This window comes from Elaeis guineensis, chromosome 15 (assembly GCF_000442705.2).
Source record: "Elaeis guineensis isolate ETL-2024a chromosome 15, EG11, whole genome shotgun sequence".
NCBI lineage: Eukaryota > Viridiplantae > Streptophyta > Magnoliopsida > Arecales > Arecaceae > Elaeis > Elaeis guineensis.
Window position 1 is genome coordinate 72,195,954 of NC_026007.2, and position 20,228 is coordinate 72,216,181.

General features: G+C 38.9%; 1 protein-coding gene across 1 annotated transcript; it reads right to left on the reverse strand.

The window, feature by feature from the left end:
- Positions 1 to 215: 215 nt before the first annotated feature.
- On the reverse strand, positions 216 to 16,103 carry LOC105058667 (anaphase-promoting complex subunit 6). Its single transcript, XM_073249621.1, is given in 19 exon segments — positions 216 to 545; positions 1,255 to 1,290; positions 1,742 to 1,841; positions 2,388 to 2,439; positions 2,442 to 2,500; positions 2,914 to 2,996; positions 4,031 to 4,100; positions 4,498 to 4,623; positions 6,381 to 6,455; positions 7,898 to 8,023; positions 8,110 to 8,291; positions 8,427 to 8,506; positions 11,990 to 12,035; positions 12,891 to 12,930; positions 14,384 to 14,447; positions 14,450 to 14,459; positions 15,010 to 15,144; positions 15,798 to 15,845; positions 15,847 to 16,103. Coding segments are annotated over 19 exon segments (1,626 nt in total). The 5' UTR covers positions 16,048 to 16,103; the 3' UTR covers positions 216 to 452.
- Positions 16,104 to 20,228: the final 4,125 nt, after the last annotated feature.

A 20,228-nucleotide genomic window follows, 5' to 3' on the forward strand; every position in this document is an offset into this window, starting at 1 on the left:
CATAACAAAAATGGGAACCATTGAGGCCATGAGAAAGAGTCAATACACCTGAAACTCCTTGCCATAGTTCTGCACGCACGTTTATAAGCAAAGTATCCTTTGTTAAGTGGCTCTGGCATCTTTATCAAAAAAAAAAAAAAAAAGGTGGCTCTAGCATTGCCAATGTCCATCAATCAATTGCTACTGAAATATTAAAAATAATATGGCGAAAATTGAACCTAAATTAGATGCCATTTCAAATCCTCGATCAAGTAAAATAGCTCAACAAGAGGACATAAAACTTGGAAAAATTGAGAATTCACTTAAATATTGGAGAGGAATGGAAAAAACAAGATAATTTTACAGAACAATCAGAGCTATAAACCATATCAGGATCATTGCTGCCAATTGTACAGAATGTTTTTACTCATTATATACATTGGCTGATGCAGCAACATATACCATAAGTCATTTCACTTTCTCCAGTTAGTGCCTCGGCATTCATTCTCCAGGGCTAATGTCAGCATTTCTGTACAAAACTGGTCATCTGGTTTCAACCATAGAGCCTGAAAACATAGCGAGATTTTGGTGATTACTTAAGCTCAAGCAGACGGAACCAAAAACAGCACAACAAACGGAGAAAGATCCAGCAACTACCAGGGTAAGGACCTAATAAGATGATACAGAAGTGGATGCAGAAAAGTACAAGCCATTCCCTTGGTGCACACGCATTCACGTTGTAGTACAAAAAGATCACATTCCAAATCAGTCATTAACATATTCTGATGACATATTATATGTGGGCGGGATATATAGCCTACGGCCACCGACTAGCTCACTGAGAGCAAGGGAAAATACAAAATTACAGATGTGGACCTCTCAATACAACCACTTCTGGTTAAGTAGATAATGTTTTCAATGGAGTGCTCTTTATCTACTTAAACATTAATACAGTTAATCAATGGTGCAGTCGGACAGTCCAACCTCAGCTCTACCACCATGCACCTACCCCACTGTCCTTGCCATTCCTTTCTCCCTGCATTCCAAGTGATTATCCTTTCTTTATCAATATTATTATGCTCCTGACGAGCATCATAGCAGGGAAATACCCCCTAAAATAATAATTATTCCATGTCCAGGCCCAACAGGCATACCCTCGGTCTACAAAATGCTACTTCCTCACAGATGAATCTCAGTCATATCCATGTAAGATTATTTTTTTACTGACTTCTGTGACATCACAATTATGATCAGAAAGTATTCATGTTACTTTACCTTGTGATAATACGTAATTGCAGCATCAAAGTTATCCTGCAAACAGAAAATAAAAAATTGTGAGTAAACTACCAAATACAGATCTCTCGATAAAAGAAATTGTTCATTTAAGTGTTCAACATTCCAGGGCCTGTTTTGCAGATAAATTCTAAAATCTACTACTGGTGTTTTAGGATGGAGCTTTTGATAGGTTGTGATCATCGTGTTCTCTGGTGCATAAAGTTGGCTGTACAGCAATCACAGTAGCCCCCAGTTTTCCACCCCTGTAACTTCTCTAATTAGCGGATGTCTCAGTACAGCCTTGTTATTCAATTCACAATGCCATGACACGTCCGAGCATGCCACAAGAGATGAGAATGCAGTAACTGATGAAACTTTATAAACCACCGCTGTTCTCTTTCATAAAGCTTCTTTTTCATGACCACTAAGGGGAAAAATATATATAATACAAGGCAAAGTAAAATAAAACAAGAAGCTTTGAAGATACCTGCAGGTGATAAGTGTATGCCAGACCTGCAAATGCACTCAAATTTCGAGTTGAAAGAGTCAGAGCCTTCTCATAATAGAAGATTGCCTTATGGTACCTCCTGTAGAATTATTTATCCAAGTATCAGGTCTTTGCCATAAAATTAATCTCTTTCCTTTTCAAATTTTACAATCAATCTCACAGCATCTTCATATTCATCCTCCATGAGGAGAATTAAGCAACTAATGATGTAAGAGCAAAAAATAAGTTGTACGGGATCCCTAAAGTGTACAACAATTATTCAGAATCTTTAAAGAAGAGAGAAAGAGAGAGAGAGAGAGAGAGAGAGAGAGCATCTTTAATATATTATATTGATTTATCAAGTATTATTCAGCAAATTTTTTGATTGTAAATGATTTTATCATATGACAATCTCACAAATGCACACTTCATATAACAAGCCCGTGATTTTTATCCTAGGATATTATATGGTTCTAAACTTCTATAATGAACTAGGATGATCAGAAATTTCATTACTAGAATTATGCAAAATCTTAAAGCAATAGAATTAGAACATCAGCCATCAAAGAAAATTGAAGCTGTAGCTTCGATGCACGTTTGATGAAAGGTATGACACGATATCCTGCAGAGTCATATGTTGACATACTTTAGCTTCCTCTGTGCATGTGCAAGATTCACCAAAGTTGGTTCCCACAGTCACTTAACGAAAATGCAACATGGTCCAATGTCAGCTCAAACCATTGAACAGCTTTCTGATACCTATAAACACAAGAAAGAGACAAACTTTCAGATGCATGTTATGCTTGAACATCTAGACTAAAAGGCTTCAAAAGGACTAATAAAAAGTATTTTAGCTGCAGACCATCGAAAACAGTCAAGCGATATGACTGAATAAGAAAAGTAATGCATGCACGTCCATAAACAGATGCATGACTGTTTGTATATCTCACTGGGAGATGCTTATCAGACATCGCTATAAATTGTGTGCATCCTCAATAAAAATAAAGTTCTTAGTGGTAACAAGAGCACAACCTCACTAATTCTGAAAAACCTCCTAAACTAAAAGTCATATTAAAATAAATATGTTCATAAGCTAGATGATAAATCAATTACCACAATGCAATGAATTCTTTCAGAAAAAAAAAAAAAAGCATGATGGGAAATTTTCTTACTCTTTCATGTGATAGGCTACAACTCCAAGCTCATTGTAAACAAGTGGATCAAAAGGGCAGACTGCTTTTGCCTGCAGGAAAACCTGAAGAAAAAGCACATAGAAAACTTCAACAAGTAGTTTCTATTGTTAAGTAAAATGAAAAAAGATAGTATCACTTTCTAATTCAATATTTACATGGTCACATATCTGATAAATAAAAAAATTAATTCACATAGAATTTAAAGTTCCCTTGAACAGTTTTAAGGTGACTCATTTGGGAAATACAAGAGTGTTTAACTAATTGAGAAATGGAGAATATGGGTCATCCATCACGCATCATGAAGGAAAAAGTTAAATTAAAAAGAGAACTTACAGAGTTACACCATACAAGTATACAACAACGTGATCTCTGTAAGATGCTAATCCAAACTGAAATAAACATAACAAGGAAGCCTCCTAGGTCCCAACACTCGGTTGCCACCTTCACCATATTATGATGCAATAACTTATATCTTTTAGTCCCCATCTTCAACTTCACCACTCCTTTGATAGTGAAATAGGACAAAACATGATCTAAATTTCTAGCAGTTTTTTCTTCGCATCTTTATTTTAGGAATTACACCCCAAATTGAATTTCTGAAGATTGAAATCACAGCCAATATATTTCTTTGATTTACCTTGGACATAGTTTACTCTCAATTTGATATATTGTTAGCCATGATTTACTGGAGCATTTTTAAAGAGACTCAAAGACAGAATTCTCTCATGTAGATTAGATTTTGCAGGGTAACAACAGAATCATCAACAACAAGCCATAACCCACCGATGTGGAGCAGCTTTATCAATCCTTTTCACCATTTGCTCAAGTCGAGGGCTGAATTCCCTGCAACATATGCTTTCTCAAATCCTAACATTTTATCCAGGTTTATTACTCTCAAAAACATTTTATCCATATTTATTGAGATCTTCTCTCTCCCTTCTGAAAGTCTTGCAAATAGGAGCCCTTCTTACCAGGCACCTCCTCCAATATACCAAATAATCACAGTAACTGAGTAATAAAAAAAGTAACTGAGCAATGAATATCCTAGAACAACAAAATTTCTGATAAACCATCCAGTACAAAAAGTTACATATACCTGTTCTGCAAGTTTGAAATTGTGCGAGTGCATGTATTCCATCCCCATGTATAATGCTGGCAAATGGCACCTGTAATTACAGAACATCAAGAAGTTACCTGCTAAACATAACGGATGCCTATAAAAGATTTTCCTCTCAATCAAAAGCAACAAAGCCATTAAATCCATTATGTGTTAGTTGAAATGCAGCCTATGACCTAACTGTTGCATGCCTTGGAGAATTAAAAGACAAGATTCACCTGCAACAACCATGAGAATTTAGGCTGTACTGTATTAAACAAATGACAAGATATAAAAGGTAATAACAGAGAGACCTACTAAAAATCGTTGGATCACCAATCCTTGTACTGTACCAGATCAAACTTGGTATAGAAAAAAAAAAAAAAAGGAAAATAGAAAATTTTGATTTCACTTCACATGAAACACTAGCAAGCAGAAATCACAACTTATATGTGCAAGAATTTTACCCAGGAAACAAACGAGCAGCAGTGCGAAATGCAGACATTGCTTGATCAGTCTCTTGTAGTGCAGTATGAGCATTACCACTACCTATCCAAGCAGGAGCAAATGTCCCATCTAAACTTGTAGACTTGCTGCACAATGAAATGCCATTGAAGGAATAATTAATAAGATAAAAGTTTCAGCCCCATGACATCCAAACAAGCATTCAGTTTGTTCTGCATTATGAGGTAGCTGGCTTAATGGCAAGAAGCTGAAGTGAATATTAGATATGGGGAAAAAGCATATAAGAAATCATATTGAGTGACTAACAATAAGACCAAAAAAAATCAAAATAAATATTAGAAGATTATATTTACAATATTATAAAGAAACAAATGCTTCATAATTAAATTTTACAATAGAATAATTACATTATCAATAGTCACATGGCATCCAAATAATTAACATACAAATGAGCAAGCCAACTTTGAATTAAATCACCTAGCAGCTGTTGTGGCAAACAAGCAATATTTGCACCATCATCAAAATCAAACATCAACTCTGATTCCAAATTAGTATCTGCAAGTGATATTTGTATGTGTTGTCTTCTCACACATCAATTTTCATCCAACCTATGTTTTGGTGTAACTGCAGGTGTGTCTTCAACAGCCCTTAAGCTATGGCGATGCAGGCTTGGTCAAAGGGTCAAATATCTCAAGCATGATGGTGTCATTAGTTTTGTACCTTATCTTTATATGTGCAAACTAACAAACTGTGAACACTTTTCTTTTCCTAGAGATTGCTTCTATTGGCCTTTATGTAGTTTGATATTTGTAGGCATGCTCCTGTTGTTTCTAAAGAAGATGATAAGTACTATGCTTTCCATGTGGATGTCTATTTGGAGATGATCTTCTTGTATTTCTATTTAGTGCTCTAACTAAAGATATCAGCAATTTACTATATTATATACCCAATTTCAGAAATTCGCTGAGGTCTTGCATTTAGATTCTAGGAGTGAGTCTTTACCAGGCAAGTTTCTAGTATTCCTTAACATATGCAGCATTAGCAGTTATCTCCAAGAGTGCCTTAGCAAAATTAATTTTTAGGTACATTGACAACTAGATGAACTTAACAGGTAGACAGTTTTTTTGTTCAGAAACTTAGGTTTCAATGTTTCATGCTTGTTAATTAGAGGACAAAAGGTCCAAGGTGTGAAACTTTGAGTTTATTCTGTCCAAAATTACAGCAACAACTCTCAGAGAGATGATGTCAAGCTGTCAAACGGTCATAAAAATCTGCTCAAAATGCTTCGGAGCGGGATACTATTTTGATAACTTGCTTGGATGATGAGATATAAAAGCACTAATCAACACTTTACTGCTTTTAGACAATCACATGCCTAACTGATGTTGGCTATCATTTCATCGACCAACATCCTTCCTTAGCCTTTTGACTAATCTCACATGAAACCTTTTGCAAAACAAATAAGCATGAAGCAGAATGGACTGTTTTTGGTAGATGGCAGCATCATGATACAAGTTTTTTTTTTTTTTTCCATTTCTTTCCTTACCAAACAGGGTCAGCTTTTTATCAGAGTTCTTCACCAGTCTCTAGAGTTGCGATTAATTCAAGTTATACAAGCACCTGAAAAAACACAAGCAATGTTTTTCACAGAACACAATATGCAAGACAACTGCATGGAACTGATGGAGATAATTAGACACAACTGGCATTTCACAATCACTTTCAAAAGAAAAAATGGAAGAAGGGAAGGACAAATGAAAAAATGTAAACACACAAATGACAAAATAGTTGCCTTTTGAAAAAAAATGCAATGGAGAAAAAGTAAACAAATTTTATGGATTTCTTTTAAAAAAAAAAATCATCCTAAGAAGCATGCAGTACTTACCAAAAATACCTTCGTGCTTGGTCATATTTCTTGATGCAATAGTAGTAGCATCCCACAGCAAACCAAGATAGAGCTCTAGAAAACAATGGTGAGTTATGATGTCAAGAAAATGTGCATCTCAAGTCAGACAATGTCATTGTGAAAGAACAAAATTTATAAATATACATGCGACAATTTCATCCATATTTAGGCATTTTATTTTCAGCTGAACTAGTTGTTAATGATATATTTTAGAACATCACTGTATACTTGAAAGGCTTCACTCGTGTACGCTAATTTGTTTTCATCAAACTTGAAGGAAACACTGCAATTCCTTCAGTTGAACCTACAACACTAAGAGGCAATCCTCTGAAAAGGCTATTCATAGAAAATCAAATGTGAAAGCTAGACGAACATCACTCTCTTCAGTTTATGGATTACCTGTAGATTGCAACATCTTTCCATTTGCTGAAATGTGAAAATGCCATAGAAAAATCAGAGAATGCAAGATGGAGAATAAAGAAAGATTTTCCCAACCTATTATTACTGAAATGTAGGGCTGAAATCGGATCAGATATGGATTGGATATCAATATATCCATATCTATATTTGTTTTATTTGAGGAATATGAGTCGGATGAAAAAATTCTAGAAGTATGGATATGAATATGGATATACATCAGATAATTAAACTTTATGACCATATAATCAAAGATATAAATAAGTGGATGATAAATCAAGTTAAAAGCATATTAATATAGTTACATATTTTCCTTAAAAGTTCATGGTTCTATATAAAATGGTTACCAGTGGAACGGATAATCAGATACAGTTCGGGTGGTTGTCTATTGATATTAAGATAGCCATTTTTCTTTGACAAATATGGATACGAATATGGATATACGAATATAGTCAGATGCTTAAATTTCCATCCATATCTTGATAGTTTTGGATATAAAAAGGATCCGGACAGATAATATCCAGTCTACTTTCACCCCTAACTGCAATGATGTGTGAGGAAGACCCAAAATGAAAGCAAAAATATATAACAATGGATCCCACTCCAAACACAAGAAGCCACTCATTTCCATCAACCAGCAAATGATAGAGCACATGTCACTCCAAATATCATTTAAGATTCAATCTTTTGCTAGATTCTTCATCCCTCTTGCCACATTTCCCACCAACCTGCACAAGCAATAATGATGCACAGCTGATGGTGTATGTGTGTAGGTAAGATCATTCTTCGTTTTGATGCATGTCCTACATAGGTACATCTAGGTTATTCACAGGAGCAAGTGGCAAATCTATGTATCTCAATCTCTGCCCAGGAATTGGAAACCTGCAGTAGATTGATTTAATTTACAAATAAATGAAATATATGAATTGGTAGTATCTATCAGGCTGTCTTATCATGTAGTTACTAGTCTTAACACATCAGAAGACTTTATTGAGTAACCCACTGGATTCTGGGCAAAATATGGAACAAGGCAACAGGTGAACAAGAACAATGAAACTATAAAGCAGGCAAACACATACTCTTGAGGATAATCCTTGACAAAATTGCATGCCATCAGATAGATATCATTTGAGTGGCCAAGTTCCACAGCAGCTGCCAAATGAATTAAGATGCATTTGGAATGGAAAGGGTCTCTTCCTAGTAACCTGAAATAGATGCAGATTGGAACGAATTTGAAGAACCTCAAATCAGTAAGTTAGTCACAATGGTCAAAAATTATTGACCAACTTACGCAGAAGTGAGTTCAAAACATTTGTGATACTCTCCACATTGATGGTAGTATTCAGCTTTGCAAGCCACTAAGTCAGCATTGTTTCTTAATGTGTGACCAAAAGATGAATCTGAAGAAGCAACAGCAGAAGTTTCTCTGTCAAGCTCCCTGAACTTTTCTTCTACAACCTGTTCTTTGTCATGCTTTAAAAAAATAATAAAAAGTAAGAAACTCATATGTGAAGAATAATAAGCATCAAGTTTTATGGACTATGAAATCTAGTCATCATTCTTTTCATTATCAAATACTATATTCACAGACAGAACACAGTACATTACCTTCTTTATCAAGCATGAATAAAATGTTGATAGCCACCTATCATCTTTCCCAAATTGCAGAGATGACAACAGTCTCGATTCTGAAACACCCACCATGTTCAGGATAATAGGCTTTAAAATTCCAGATTTACACAGCTGCAAATTTTAAGTATAATAAAACCAGCAACTATTAATTAACATATAAGAAAAAAATACAACCATAAAGACAATATTGAACATATTTTCCCATGATGCATTTTAACTAGTATTGCTAGAGATCCCATTGCTTGTTTAGGACAAAAGGTCTGGGCAAGCTACCACCTAATATGGGCCTAACTCTTCAAATTCTCACTCAAAGCTATATTAATTAGAGAAAGTGAAAACCGAAAATGAGGGTACAGGTACTATTTACAAGATGTAAAGATATTAATAAAATGCTATCCTTCTAGAGATTTTTCTTGTAAATCATAATGCACTAGACACATACATGTGGTTATTCATAAAATACATCTTAGCCACACTAGCTAACAGAAACCCTTTTAGCTTGCCAGGTAAGGTGTAGCCAAACAACTCATGTCATCCTCCAACTCAAGCATTTTTTGTCCATGCAAGATTGGAGTTGAGAAAATCAAAATAATTACTCCTACATCTTTTTTAAAATGTCAAGAGAAGTAACTATAAAACAAAAAGATTTCATATAAGTAAGGTTAATTGTGATAATATCATAATATATCAAGTTTCTCATGGAGCAGTGAAAAAAATTGTCAAATTTAAAATTATATTATTAATCTACTTCTTGCAGTGTTTTATTTTTAGTATACATTTTTTTAAACTAGAGTAGGTAAGCCTTGATATGACGGTAAGGTTGCTCCACTGCGACCTGGCAATCATGGGTTCAAAATAGAAAATACCCTCTCCACATGCAAGATAAGGCTACATATATCTAATCCTCCCCATACCTAAGGGTGGCAATCGAGTTAGGTAAGTTTGGTTAAGAAAATATTAAATCTGAACCCGACCTATTTATTAAATACTACAATCCGAATCTGCCATATTTAATAAACAGATAACTCAATCCGACCTGTTTAACCTATTTAACAAATGGATAATCTCAGGGTTCGCCAAATCGGTTCGAACTGGATGGTTCAGAGCGTGACGAACCATACCAGCAAGTAACCGATGTGGTTTAGATGTTCGATTTGGAACACCAGTGAAGACGGAGCGAGGGAGAAGGAAAGAAAGGAAGAGAGAGAGAGGAGGGAAGGGAAGGGAGGGAAAAGTCGGAGGTGGCCGGCGATGGCCTGACGAGGCCGCGAAGACTCTAGACTCGTGGTCCTCTACGAGATGCGAGAAGAGAGAGAGAGAAAAGGGGGAAGAGAGGGAAGAGGTAGGAGGGAAGGTAGCAGAGAGGCCGCCGAAAGGCCACCAGGTGGTTGTTGTGGCCGTCAGGTGGTGGTCATGGCTATTCGGATGGTCAAAAACTCTGCAACCACTACGAAGAGTTTTTAGGCCATCCGATGGCCTCTCAGCTGCCTTCCCTCCTTCCTCTTCCTTCTCTTCCCCCCTCTCTATCTCTCTTCACTCTCAGTTTCTCTTACAATTACTGATGAGTCCGGAAGGCCTCAACGGCCTTCGTGCCCTCTGGTGGCCACCACCAACATCTTCGCTGGCCTCCCTTTTCCTCCCTCCCTCCTCTCTCTTTTTCTCTCCAGTTCAACCCCCATTTCTGTGTTAGCTCAGGCTCAGTACAATCCGATATGGAGATGTACCAACTTATACCACTAGCCAGCTAGCACAAGATCCAATGCCAAGTCAACAATCCTTAGCTAATCTGTTAAGCCAACCCGACCCAATCCGACCTATTTAACTAATATGTTTGTCTCCTCTCTTGTCGCTTCTAAAAACTCCTTCAATAGGTGATCCGGTGTTGCTTGATGAAGTCGAACCGTCAAAGCAAGTACAAGATGGGCTAGAGCTGGCCGGGGATGCTAGAACGAGGCAGAGGCAGTAGACAACAGCTTTCCAAATTTTGACGGAAGGGACAGCAACAGGGCCGAGGAGAAAGACAATGGCATCCTTGTTGCAAATGGAGCATCACTAGGAGGAAGAGGCGAAGGCGAGGCGATAGGCAAGGAACTTGTTGGTGGCAGCGCATATCTCGATGAAGGGTTGAATGTGGGGGTCTCTCGAAGGGGGTCACGAAAGGCAGGGAGGGAAGCGAAGGAGGAGGCCTTGGAGTCGAAGGAGATGGCCCATGAGGAGGATGAGGATGCAGTGGTGCAAGAGATAGCCCACAGCCTCGTAGCCATATCGTCGCCAACGACAGCCGAGGTGGAAAAGAGGATAGTCAGGGAGAGGGGCTGAATTACCGGAGAGGGGTGAATGCAGCACAAGCAAAAGGAGAGGAAGGAAAAGTGAAAAAATCCTAATCATCACAATAGGTTATGGGTATTGCCGTATTGGGTGGGTGGGATTGTGGGAATCAAGATAAGGAACATGACAAGTGGGTGATTTTAAATTTTTATCATGAATTTGTGATGGGAATCGGCAATTAGAATTCGACCATCAACCTAGCCTGTTTAAACATGTCCATTTAATCTAATCTGACCCAACTCAAATATTAAACGGGTTAAATAAGTTAGACTCCTAAAACCTAAATTCGATCCAAATATTAAACAGGTTAAATGGATTGACCTATTTACGATCTGAACCTGTTTAGCCCAAATCCAAACCTGCCTAAGGCGGGTCGAACACAAGTCGGATGGGTAGGTCGGGTCATATTTTGCCACCCCTACTCATACCTGTAATGACGGAGACCTCATGCACTAGGCCGCCCTTCTGGATACATTTTGTTAAACTAGACAAATCAATGGCAAGGTTCAGATGCATGTTTTAGTACAATGGCAGAAGATATTTAAGTACATTTTCTTCTTGTCATTTCAACCAGAATGCACTAAAAGTAAAACATGATAAATTTCAATTAAACACTGCAAGGTAGCAATCTAAGGTATTTTGATGCATCTTAGCATAATCACACTTAATTTCCACATAAGTGACAATGCTAGATAATTTCCACATAAGTGACAATGCTAGATTAATGTATAATGCCATAGTAGTGCTATTATTAAGCAATAAAGATAAATATTTAGAGATGCACAAAACAAATTAAACACCACACTTTGAACATAACCAGTGTAAGATATATACTATGGATAATAACTAAACATCAATTAGGTCATGAAACTTGGTCCAAATTTGAACAATTTAATCACAATAAATCCATTTTTCTTTAAACCCGTGTATTTAGAGGAAATCTGGAGTGCTGGACATGGTCTGTCTGTAAACATGCAAGCAAAGTGTCAAATCACATCCATACACCCTTTAGACTGGTTAGCTAAAAATTAAACATTTTGGACATATTATAAATATCCAAATGTAGTTCCAGAGCACTACAAGTTATATGATGCAACATCCAAACAGAGATAACAATAATAATTCTGTCAAAATAATTTATAAGTCATTATTAATTCATATAATCATAAAGCTCAAATATGCTACAAGCATGGTCAGTTTTCTCATATTACCTTCCTCACAAGTCAGCATGTAATTGTCGACCAAACATTCCAAAGCCTGAGAGACACAATAAAAGGACATAAGCCAGATGTGGTGAAAGAAGACAGCTTTCTTTAGAAAGAAACAATCATATAAACATTTCAAGGTCCCTAGATACAGGTTTCCAAAACAAGCAAATCAGCTTATCTCAAAGTAGATATGGCAGCTCAGACTGACCTTGGCCAGTTAATTGTGATAATTAAATACATTAAAAAAAGTCACTATTGTATAATTATGTGCACTATGGACTACATGCAGATAAACAAAGAGAGTAAGAATTTTGGAGTAAAGTTGAGTGCAAGGTCTGTCATACCAACCCTTATCAACCTATACCAACTATACCATATTGTATCGAAGGTATCGGTATAGTACCGTGGTTTTCGGAATACTTCTTCAACATCATACAACCCAATAGATGCAACTGTATTTGCAGTTTTTGTTTACAAACAACCAAATAGACAGTTTTTTGCAACTACAACTACAATTGTAATATTTAAAGTGCAGCCTGTATCTGATGCATTCAATTGAATTATGGGCAGACAAACAGCCCCATAGTAAAGGACCTAAGCTGTTGGCAAATTCTCAAATGTTGGATTTTTGCTTCTCAAAACTTGCTTAAGATAACTAGAACTAATAGGATCACAGCACACCTACCCATCTATAATCATGTTGGAGAATAACTAATGCTAAAAAAAACTACTAGGTATTTAGCATGTTGGTTCTATGGAAATTATTTTGGCCAGTGAATCATGCTTTCATCTTCTTCTGTCTCCAGACTGAGAGACGGTATCTTTGGTCTATCACCTTCAGCCTTCCTGTTCAATAGATGCTGATTAAAAATATACTTCCACAAAAGCCAACATCTCAGCATACCTCATAGCATAGGGGATCTGCCTTAACGGCCGCTTTGTACCTGAGAACCATCAATAAAGCAAACTAGATAAGCATATTTGTGCGAAATGAAATGTCAAAAACTCATGATAAAACTAAAATTAGCAGCCTGGAGAGGTGGAGACAATGATGATATTTCCCAAAATTGTATGGCATTGCATCAAACAATTAATGTAATAACTAAAGCACTGAATGTAAATCAGATAAAGCAAGCCGCACATTTGAACATGCCAATTAATCATTGAAGAACATTAATCCATTTTTCAGCATTTAAACAACTACCAGAAGTTACCTAGAAATGTAAACAAGGATGACAATGTAAATAATAGATAAGCAAAGATAGCACAATAATAATACCAAAATGAGGAAAACCATTGATAAAATATGTTTACATGTTTGTATGCCATCATTCTGTCGTAATCCAAAATGCGCTAAAGCTATCAATTTCTACTCCAACAGGATATCCTTTTTCAGCCACGCATGGTCTGCACCAAATTTAGAATAATTTGGAATAGGGGCGTCAACCCAGACCCTGTTTCTACAATAAGACACCCAAGATATGTTAATCATGAGTTCTAGGTACTGTGGATGACATTCCACAAAAAAGCCATGAAACAACTAGGAATTCAGCTATGGTCAGTTACTCCTTTTGGTCACCATTTGAGCCTATCAACAGGAGTATTGGTTGGTATTTTACCTACAGAAAAGCAGTCAGAGAACAATGAAGATATGCTGCATGTCAAACAAACAGAACAAGAACAGGCCTTTAGTGGGGTGTAGATTATTAATGAGATAAGGCTAGAGAACCAGATATTTTACAAAAAAAAAAAAATCAATGTAGAGACTCCACTATGTTTCCTGCTTATTTGTAACTTCATCCTTTTGTACTATATATGCTATGAGAAATAAACATTTATGTACCATTTTTTTTTAATTTAATGATTTTCAGGAATTATCTCCCAAGTCTATCTAAAAATTGATGGTGCAGTCCTAAGAGTCTTTTAAAAGCAATACAAGATAACTTTGTTATACATATATTCTTGCCTTTAGGGACCATAAATTTCCGTGTACTTGCCATTCTCTAAGCATAGCTAATATGTTAATATTAAACTGGGAGTATTCATTCCAAGATTTTGGTCAAATAGATGTGAAGGCTAAAACCAACATGGCTGAGAATCAAACACCATACTGTTGGTCAGGTAACTGTCAATGACTTAGCTAACCTGGTCCTACATTGAAATCCGCAATATTTTTACTGCTGTCACTCTCAGTCTATTGTGTCCAGTTACATGTAATGCAAATGTAAATGAAAAGCTTGATTAGCCATGAAATACCACAAGAATCATGCATTTTAAATGTGAAAGAAAGATGCTGCGCCATTGAAAGAGATCAAGACACTGACAATCAAGAAAACACAGCAGCTCAAAGTAAGAATAACAAGAACAACAACTACTACTACTACTACTGCTACTTACCATAGTCGGGCTTGGGCACGATTCTCCAAAGCTTCATATGCCTTGCCACGTAAAAAACAAATGCTGCTGTAATCTGCTGAGACAAATGAGGAACCTCAAAGTGAAAATAGTTTTCACTTGGATGGAAAAAATAAAACAATCGAGCATAACTGAAATTGATGCAATTTAAAACAAACAAACCATGAAGGTATGAGGAGAACTGGTTTCATAAAAATGGAAAGAGATAACAGGATAGAATACAGAGCAGCATGAGCATTCTACAGATGCAAATGACAAAGAAATACTTGGTGGATGCTTTTTCACCCATATACATTATTAAAATGCATGTGCTCGAGAGTTTGCTTAATCTGATTCAGGGTTATACTTTCCATCAAACAATAAATCTTTTCACCAAAATTGCGTAATCAAAAAATGAAAAATATAAGAAAGAAGGAAATATAAGTTTGAAGAAACTGGTTTTTGCAAAACCGCATCAGCATTATGTAGTCAAGGATGGCTCAAATTACACAAATACATCCACAAAACTTGGATCAACTATTTTTGTCCCACATACTAATGAGAAATCCCATTAGTCATAAATTAAATATGCTTTGTATTATAGGCTGGAGAATAAAGTAATGTCTTACATTGATTTCATGATCTTCACCATCTTTATCCAAGTACCTTGTGCTATTATCTGTTTGGGCATGAACATTCCCATGTTCATCGACGATAGCATCTCCAAGCATCCATAAGCATTGATGCCATTCCTTCAATTCCTCCTAATCGAACAAAAAATTTGGGAAAAGGAAGGAAAAACATCAGCCTACAAGCTTCATACATTCCAATACACAATACATTATATCATGATATTATAATGCTTCGGTAAAATTTACTCCAGGATATGACCAAATCAAGTAACAAGATAGTAAAAACTAAGACTTCCACCTAATAACAAAGTAAAGACAATGTTAGATTTTCAAGAATCAGAATATCTATCATACTTTTACCTTTTTTTGCTTCATAAGGAACGAAACATGGCAGAAAATGTATAAATGTTTCGTTCGGAGAAGAGGTTCATAACACATTCATGGATTTTTCAAAACCGGAGATATCACTTTGTCAAATTATCTTCAGATTGTTATGAACGAAAATCAGTTAAAATTTTGGTAAACTTCCCAATAAAAAGAGTTCGAATGATTATTTAATTTCACGAATAGTCGTATGTTAGTTTTGGTGCCCATACATCCATAGAACAACGCGGTTACCAAGAATGGTGCCCTTCAGCCAATTAGACAACACGTAGTGTGATCAAGTTCACATGCAAGCCACGTATTCGAAAAAATGCCCAGAAACAAATGACATCCGGAATCAAGATTCCGGTACGGAAAGCGAATAAAAGGGAGCGGGAGCGAGAGAACGGGTGAGGGGGTACCAGGCACTTGGCGGCGAGGTAGCGGAAGCGGAGGTCCTGGAGGAGGACGTGGGGGGGACTTAAGGACGTGGAGGGCGCGGTGATAATGGCGGCCAAGGAAGAAGGCCTGGGCCTGCATGTAGATGTCGGCGGGGTCGCCGGTGGCCGCCGCTACCTTGTCCGCGAAGAAGATTGCCGACGAGTACAGGTGCTTGCTCACGCAGTCCCGAACCACCCCTCGAAGCCGCTCCACCTCCTCCTCCCTCATCATGTCCTCTCCTCCCTCGAGAAAGAGATTCCAAAAATAAAGGAGAGGGAAAAGAAGCAGGAGAGCGAAGCGCCCACATCCCGCTGCGTAAAAGGGTTTAAATAGCGTGCATGTGGTCACCGGGAGGTGACCGGTGAGTAAACAATATTGCATCAAAGGCTGTGAATAAATAATGTTGGGCATTTGGAGAAGGACGGCCGCTCTAATTTTAACTTTCCATAGGAACGGGCATTTTTGTGATTTTACAGAAAATAGTCATATGTTTTATTCTAGACTGAAATTTCTTTATGATGTGCCATGATAATATAAGAGCATATACGAGGAAGAGTAAAGAACCTATAAAACCTTCTTCCTTCTCATTGTCTACCTTGCTCACCGTATTAACCATCTCCATCATCATGCACTATCAGTCTACCAATATGATATACACCACCATCCACCATCATCTAATATTGCTAATGATTTGGTATACTACCATTCTTAATGTTTCTACCATCAATAACCACCATCCACCACTACCTATAATCTTTATTACCATCACTACATTCTACGATCTCCATATTATCTATCAACATTGATAATTTTCACCCATTATTGCTGATGATCTTTACCATTATGATCTGTCTCATGTAATATTTGCTATTGCACACTATCATTAAAAATTTCTGCCATCACTTATTGTCTTCATCATTGTCCATCATCATTGAAATCTTCACTACTACCTACAACTATGATAATAATTACGGTTGCTATGATCCATTACAGAAAATCAACTTAAATATTGGATGACAGTTAATGCACATATTTATATTGATAATATAAAACATATTAAAGTAGCTGATTTGCGAGAATGTGATGCGTAATTTAAAAAAGAAGGTGATGCATATATTATAAATTCCATATATATAATTAAAAAAAAAAAAGGTGATTTACACATGCTCAATTTCACTATATGATCTATTTATCATCTTTCAGGTCATGCAAGCGGTCCGGTTCCCTAATAAAATATTCACGCCAACACTTAAGCATGTGTAGATCATTTATTTAATAATATGTATTTCAGCAATTTATAATGTGTATATCCTCCTTTAAAAATATGTGCAAGACCAATTGAAGCAAGTACTAGCTGTCATCTAAGAGTGCATTGCTTGTTTAAAATGTGTGAATCTTTGTTTAAAATACACGCATCAATAATTAAGCATGTTATAAACCAACCATTTTAAATATAGGCATCAAAAGTATATAACGTGTGCATCCTCTGTGCACCAGATTTTTGTACATCAGTTATTTGAGATGCATATATTGCCAATTTGAAACATGCACACCGTCTGCTTAGAATCTATACTTATAACTATTTTAGATGCATATTTGTGTGCATCTCCCATTTTATCATATGCTCATTATTCCACGCAAGGAAAGCAATACTCCCGTGCGGTGGCATTTATGAACGGATAAAATGTATCTGGGTAACCAACTAATTGTTTCAGCATAAGTGACTGAAGCCTCTCCAGTTGCAAGTTACTTTGTTTGCAAAATATATGACCATTGATTGTAGACAGAATGTTCAGAGTCAATTGCTGCATGGAGTCTAGCTTACGTACAAGAACACAGATAAGTGAAGCAGAATTTTGGACCATTTAAGCTCAAGTCCAAGTATCACAACAATGATCAAGATTGATTTAAGCTCGAACTTTTAACTCAACCAAATAATTTCAATCTTCACTAAAGAATTACGTGCACGAAACAATTCTTGGGTCTACTTAGGGCTAGTATTAGCATGTATTAAGTTTTTCTTAGCAGGTTAGTATCGTCTGTTTGTGAACCAAGTTTATCGGATTTAACTTAAGCCCCAAAACAAGTTAGATGAGCTCATGATCAAGCTAAATTGTCCATGAGTTGCCTGGCTTATCCCACTTTAAAAGGCTTTCTTTCCCACATAGACCAACTAAACTGGTTTGATATTTTCAAATGAAATGATCTTGTGGAACAATAAAATAATGCAATATGTTCATCAAAACTGCCGAGCAATTGCACAAGATTTCACTTTTTATATGAATTTCTTTCTGGAGTCCTAGTGCCATCTTAAGCTCCTTCTTTTGTTCTATTTTATTGAATATTGATGTTGAACTTGTTTAATGCACATGAGAAGTGTTGCGGCCAATCACCTCGTCGCCCGATCGCGGGAAGCGTGCACCTGCAAAAGGAAGTCCGCACTGACCGGAGGCGGCTCCGGCGGGGACCCTCCGACGGTCAAGTCAGAGAGGTGACTGGGCAACAGTGAAATGCAGACAGAGAGCTCTGAGAAGGAGAGAGGAAGAGAGAGAGAGGGAGGAGCGAGCCTGCGTATGTGGGAGAGACGGGCGGATCGACCCTTTGCACTGTTGCCTTCCCCGGTATATATAGTGGAGCTAGGTATGGCGCCGTCATTAATGGCGCGGACAAGTGAGGAACTGTCAACTCACTGTAGACTGTCAGAGCCGCCGTGGAAATGTCATGTCGCCGTGTGGCCGTCTAATCACCAGGGTTGACCTCGCTCTCGGCGGGACAATGCCCTTGGGGAACTGTGCCGCATGTCTGTGTCAGAGCTGACAAGGTCCGACGGCTGTACGGCGATGGGAGGAGACGGCCGACCCTTGGTCGGTGGCCAGCAGAGTGGCGTCGGGTTCCCCCGTCAGTCGGCGAGTTTCTTGTGAGTCGGCCTCTGGGTCTGGTCGGTCGGGAGGGATACGCCCGACATACCTCCAGTCGGCGATTGGGCCATTGAAAAGCCGTCAGTAGCGTCCATTAGTCGGTCACTCCCGGCTTTCAGTCGGAGACGGTCAGTCGGCCAGTCGGAGACGGTCGGTCGGCCAGTCGGAGACGGTCGGTCGGGCCGCCAGTCGGAGACGGTCGGTCCGGTCGGGCCGCCAGCCGGTCGGGCCCTCCGATAGTCGGTCGGTCGGTCGGTGGGTATCTCCCAACAGTTGCCCCCCTCCACTCCTAAGTCGGGTGATGAGCTGGCGACTATGAGTGGATTTGTCGTATGCGAGGATCCGACCGTACCGCCGATTGATACGGTGTCCGGCGCCTTGTAAATGTCGAGAGGTTTACCGGCGCCCGACATTCAGTCGGCGCCAGGCGTCTCGTCCCATCAGCATCAAGTGTCGGTCGGCGCCGGACGTCCGCCATGCCGGATGTCCCGCTGGTGTCAGTGATAAAACCGGTGCCAGGTGTCATGTCCCATCGGGAAGTGGAACCGTCGTGTCCCATCGGGAAGTGGAACCGTCATTCCCGCCGTTCCCTCGGGAACTCCAAACGTCGCGTCCCGTCGGGAAGACAAAACGTCGCGTCCCGCCGCGACACATGGCGTGTGGCCATCGGTTCGCGTTCGGTGGAGCGGATGGAGGCGACGTGGCGCAATCTGAAAGGGGGGTGCGTCGAACCGTCGGACCGTTGGACGGCCCTGATGATGCCACGCGGCGAAATCTGGGGAGTCTTTGCTGTGCGTGCCTTCATCTCGACCGTTGGAGAGCACTATATATACAAAGTTACCCCCACATGGTTTTTTACCCCTCTCATTTTTACAGTCGAGACTCTGCCCGCTTGAGCCTCCGCTCCAGGTACTTCTCCGCTCTGTCTCCCATTTTCGACTCTTTCCTTCCAAGGGCTAGAGTAGCCTTCCTCTTTTTTTTCCTTTCTTCCTTGCCATTTCTTTGAGCTCATGGCTAGGACGTCCCCACGAGGTAGTCGGTCGGGAGAGCCGACCGAAGACACTCGGTCGTCCCCGGAGGTGGAGGCTTCTTCACTTTCGGGGCCGAACGTCGATCGGCTCCGGGAGCAGTACTGCGTCCCGGAGCAGATTCGGCTGTTCGCCCCTGGCGCCGATGGTCGGGTTAATAGCCCACCCGAGGGTCAGGTGGCCTTCTATCTGGAGGATCTCCGGGCCGGCCTTCGATTCCCGATTCCGGAGTTCGTCCGGAACGTTCTGGACTATTACGGGTTATGCCCGGCACAACTTGCGCCGAACTCGGTTCGGCTGATAGTCAGCTTCGCCCTCCTGTGTCGGCTTTTGCCGACCGAACCTCGGATCTCTCTTTTCCGAGTCTTCTTTGTCCTCCGCCCTCACCCTAAAGCCCGAGGGTGGTGGTATTTCATTCCTCGGAAAGGGCTCTCTTTCATTACTGGTCTTCCAACATCCATTCACG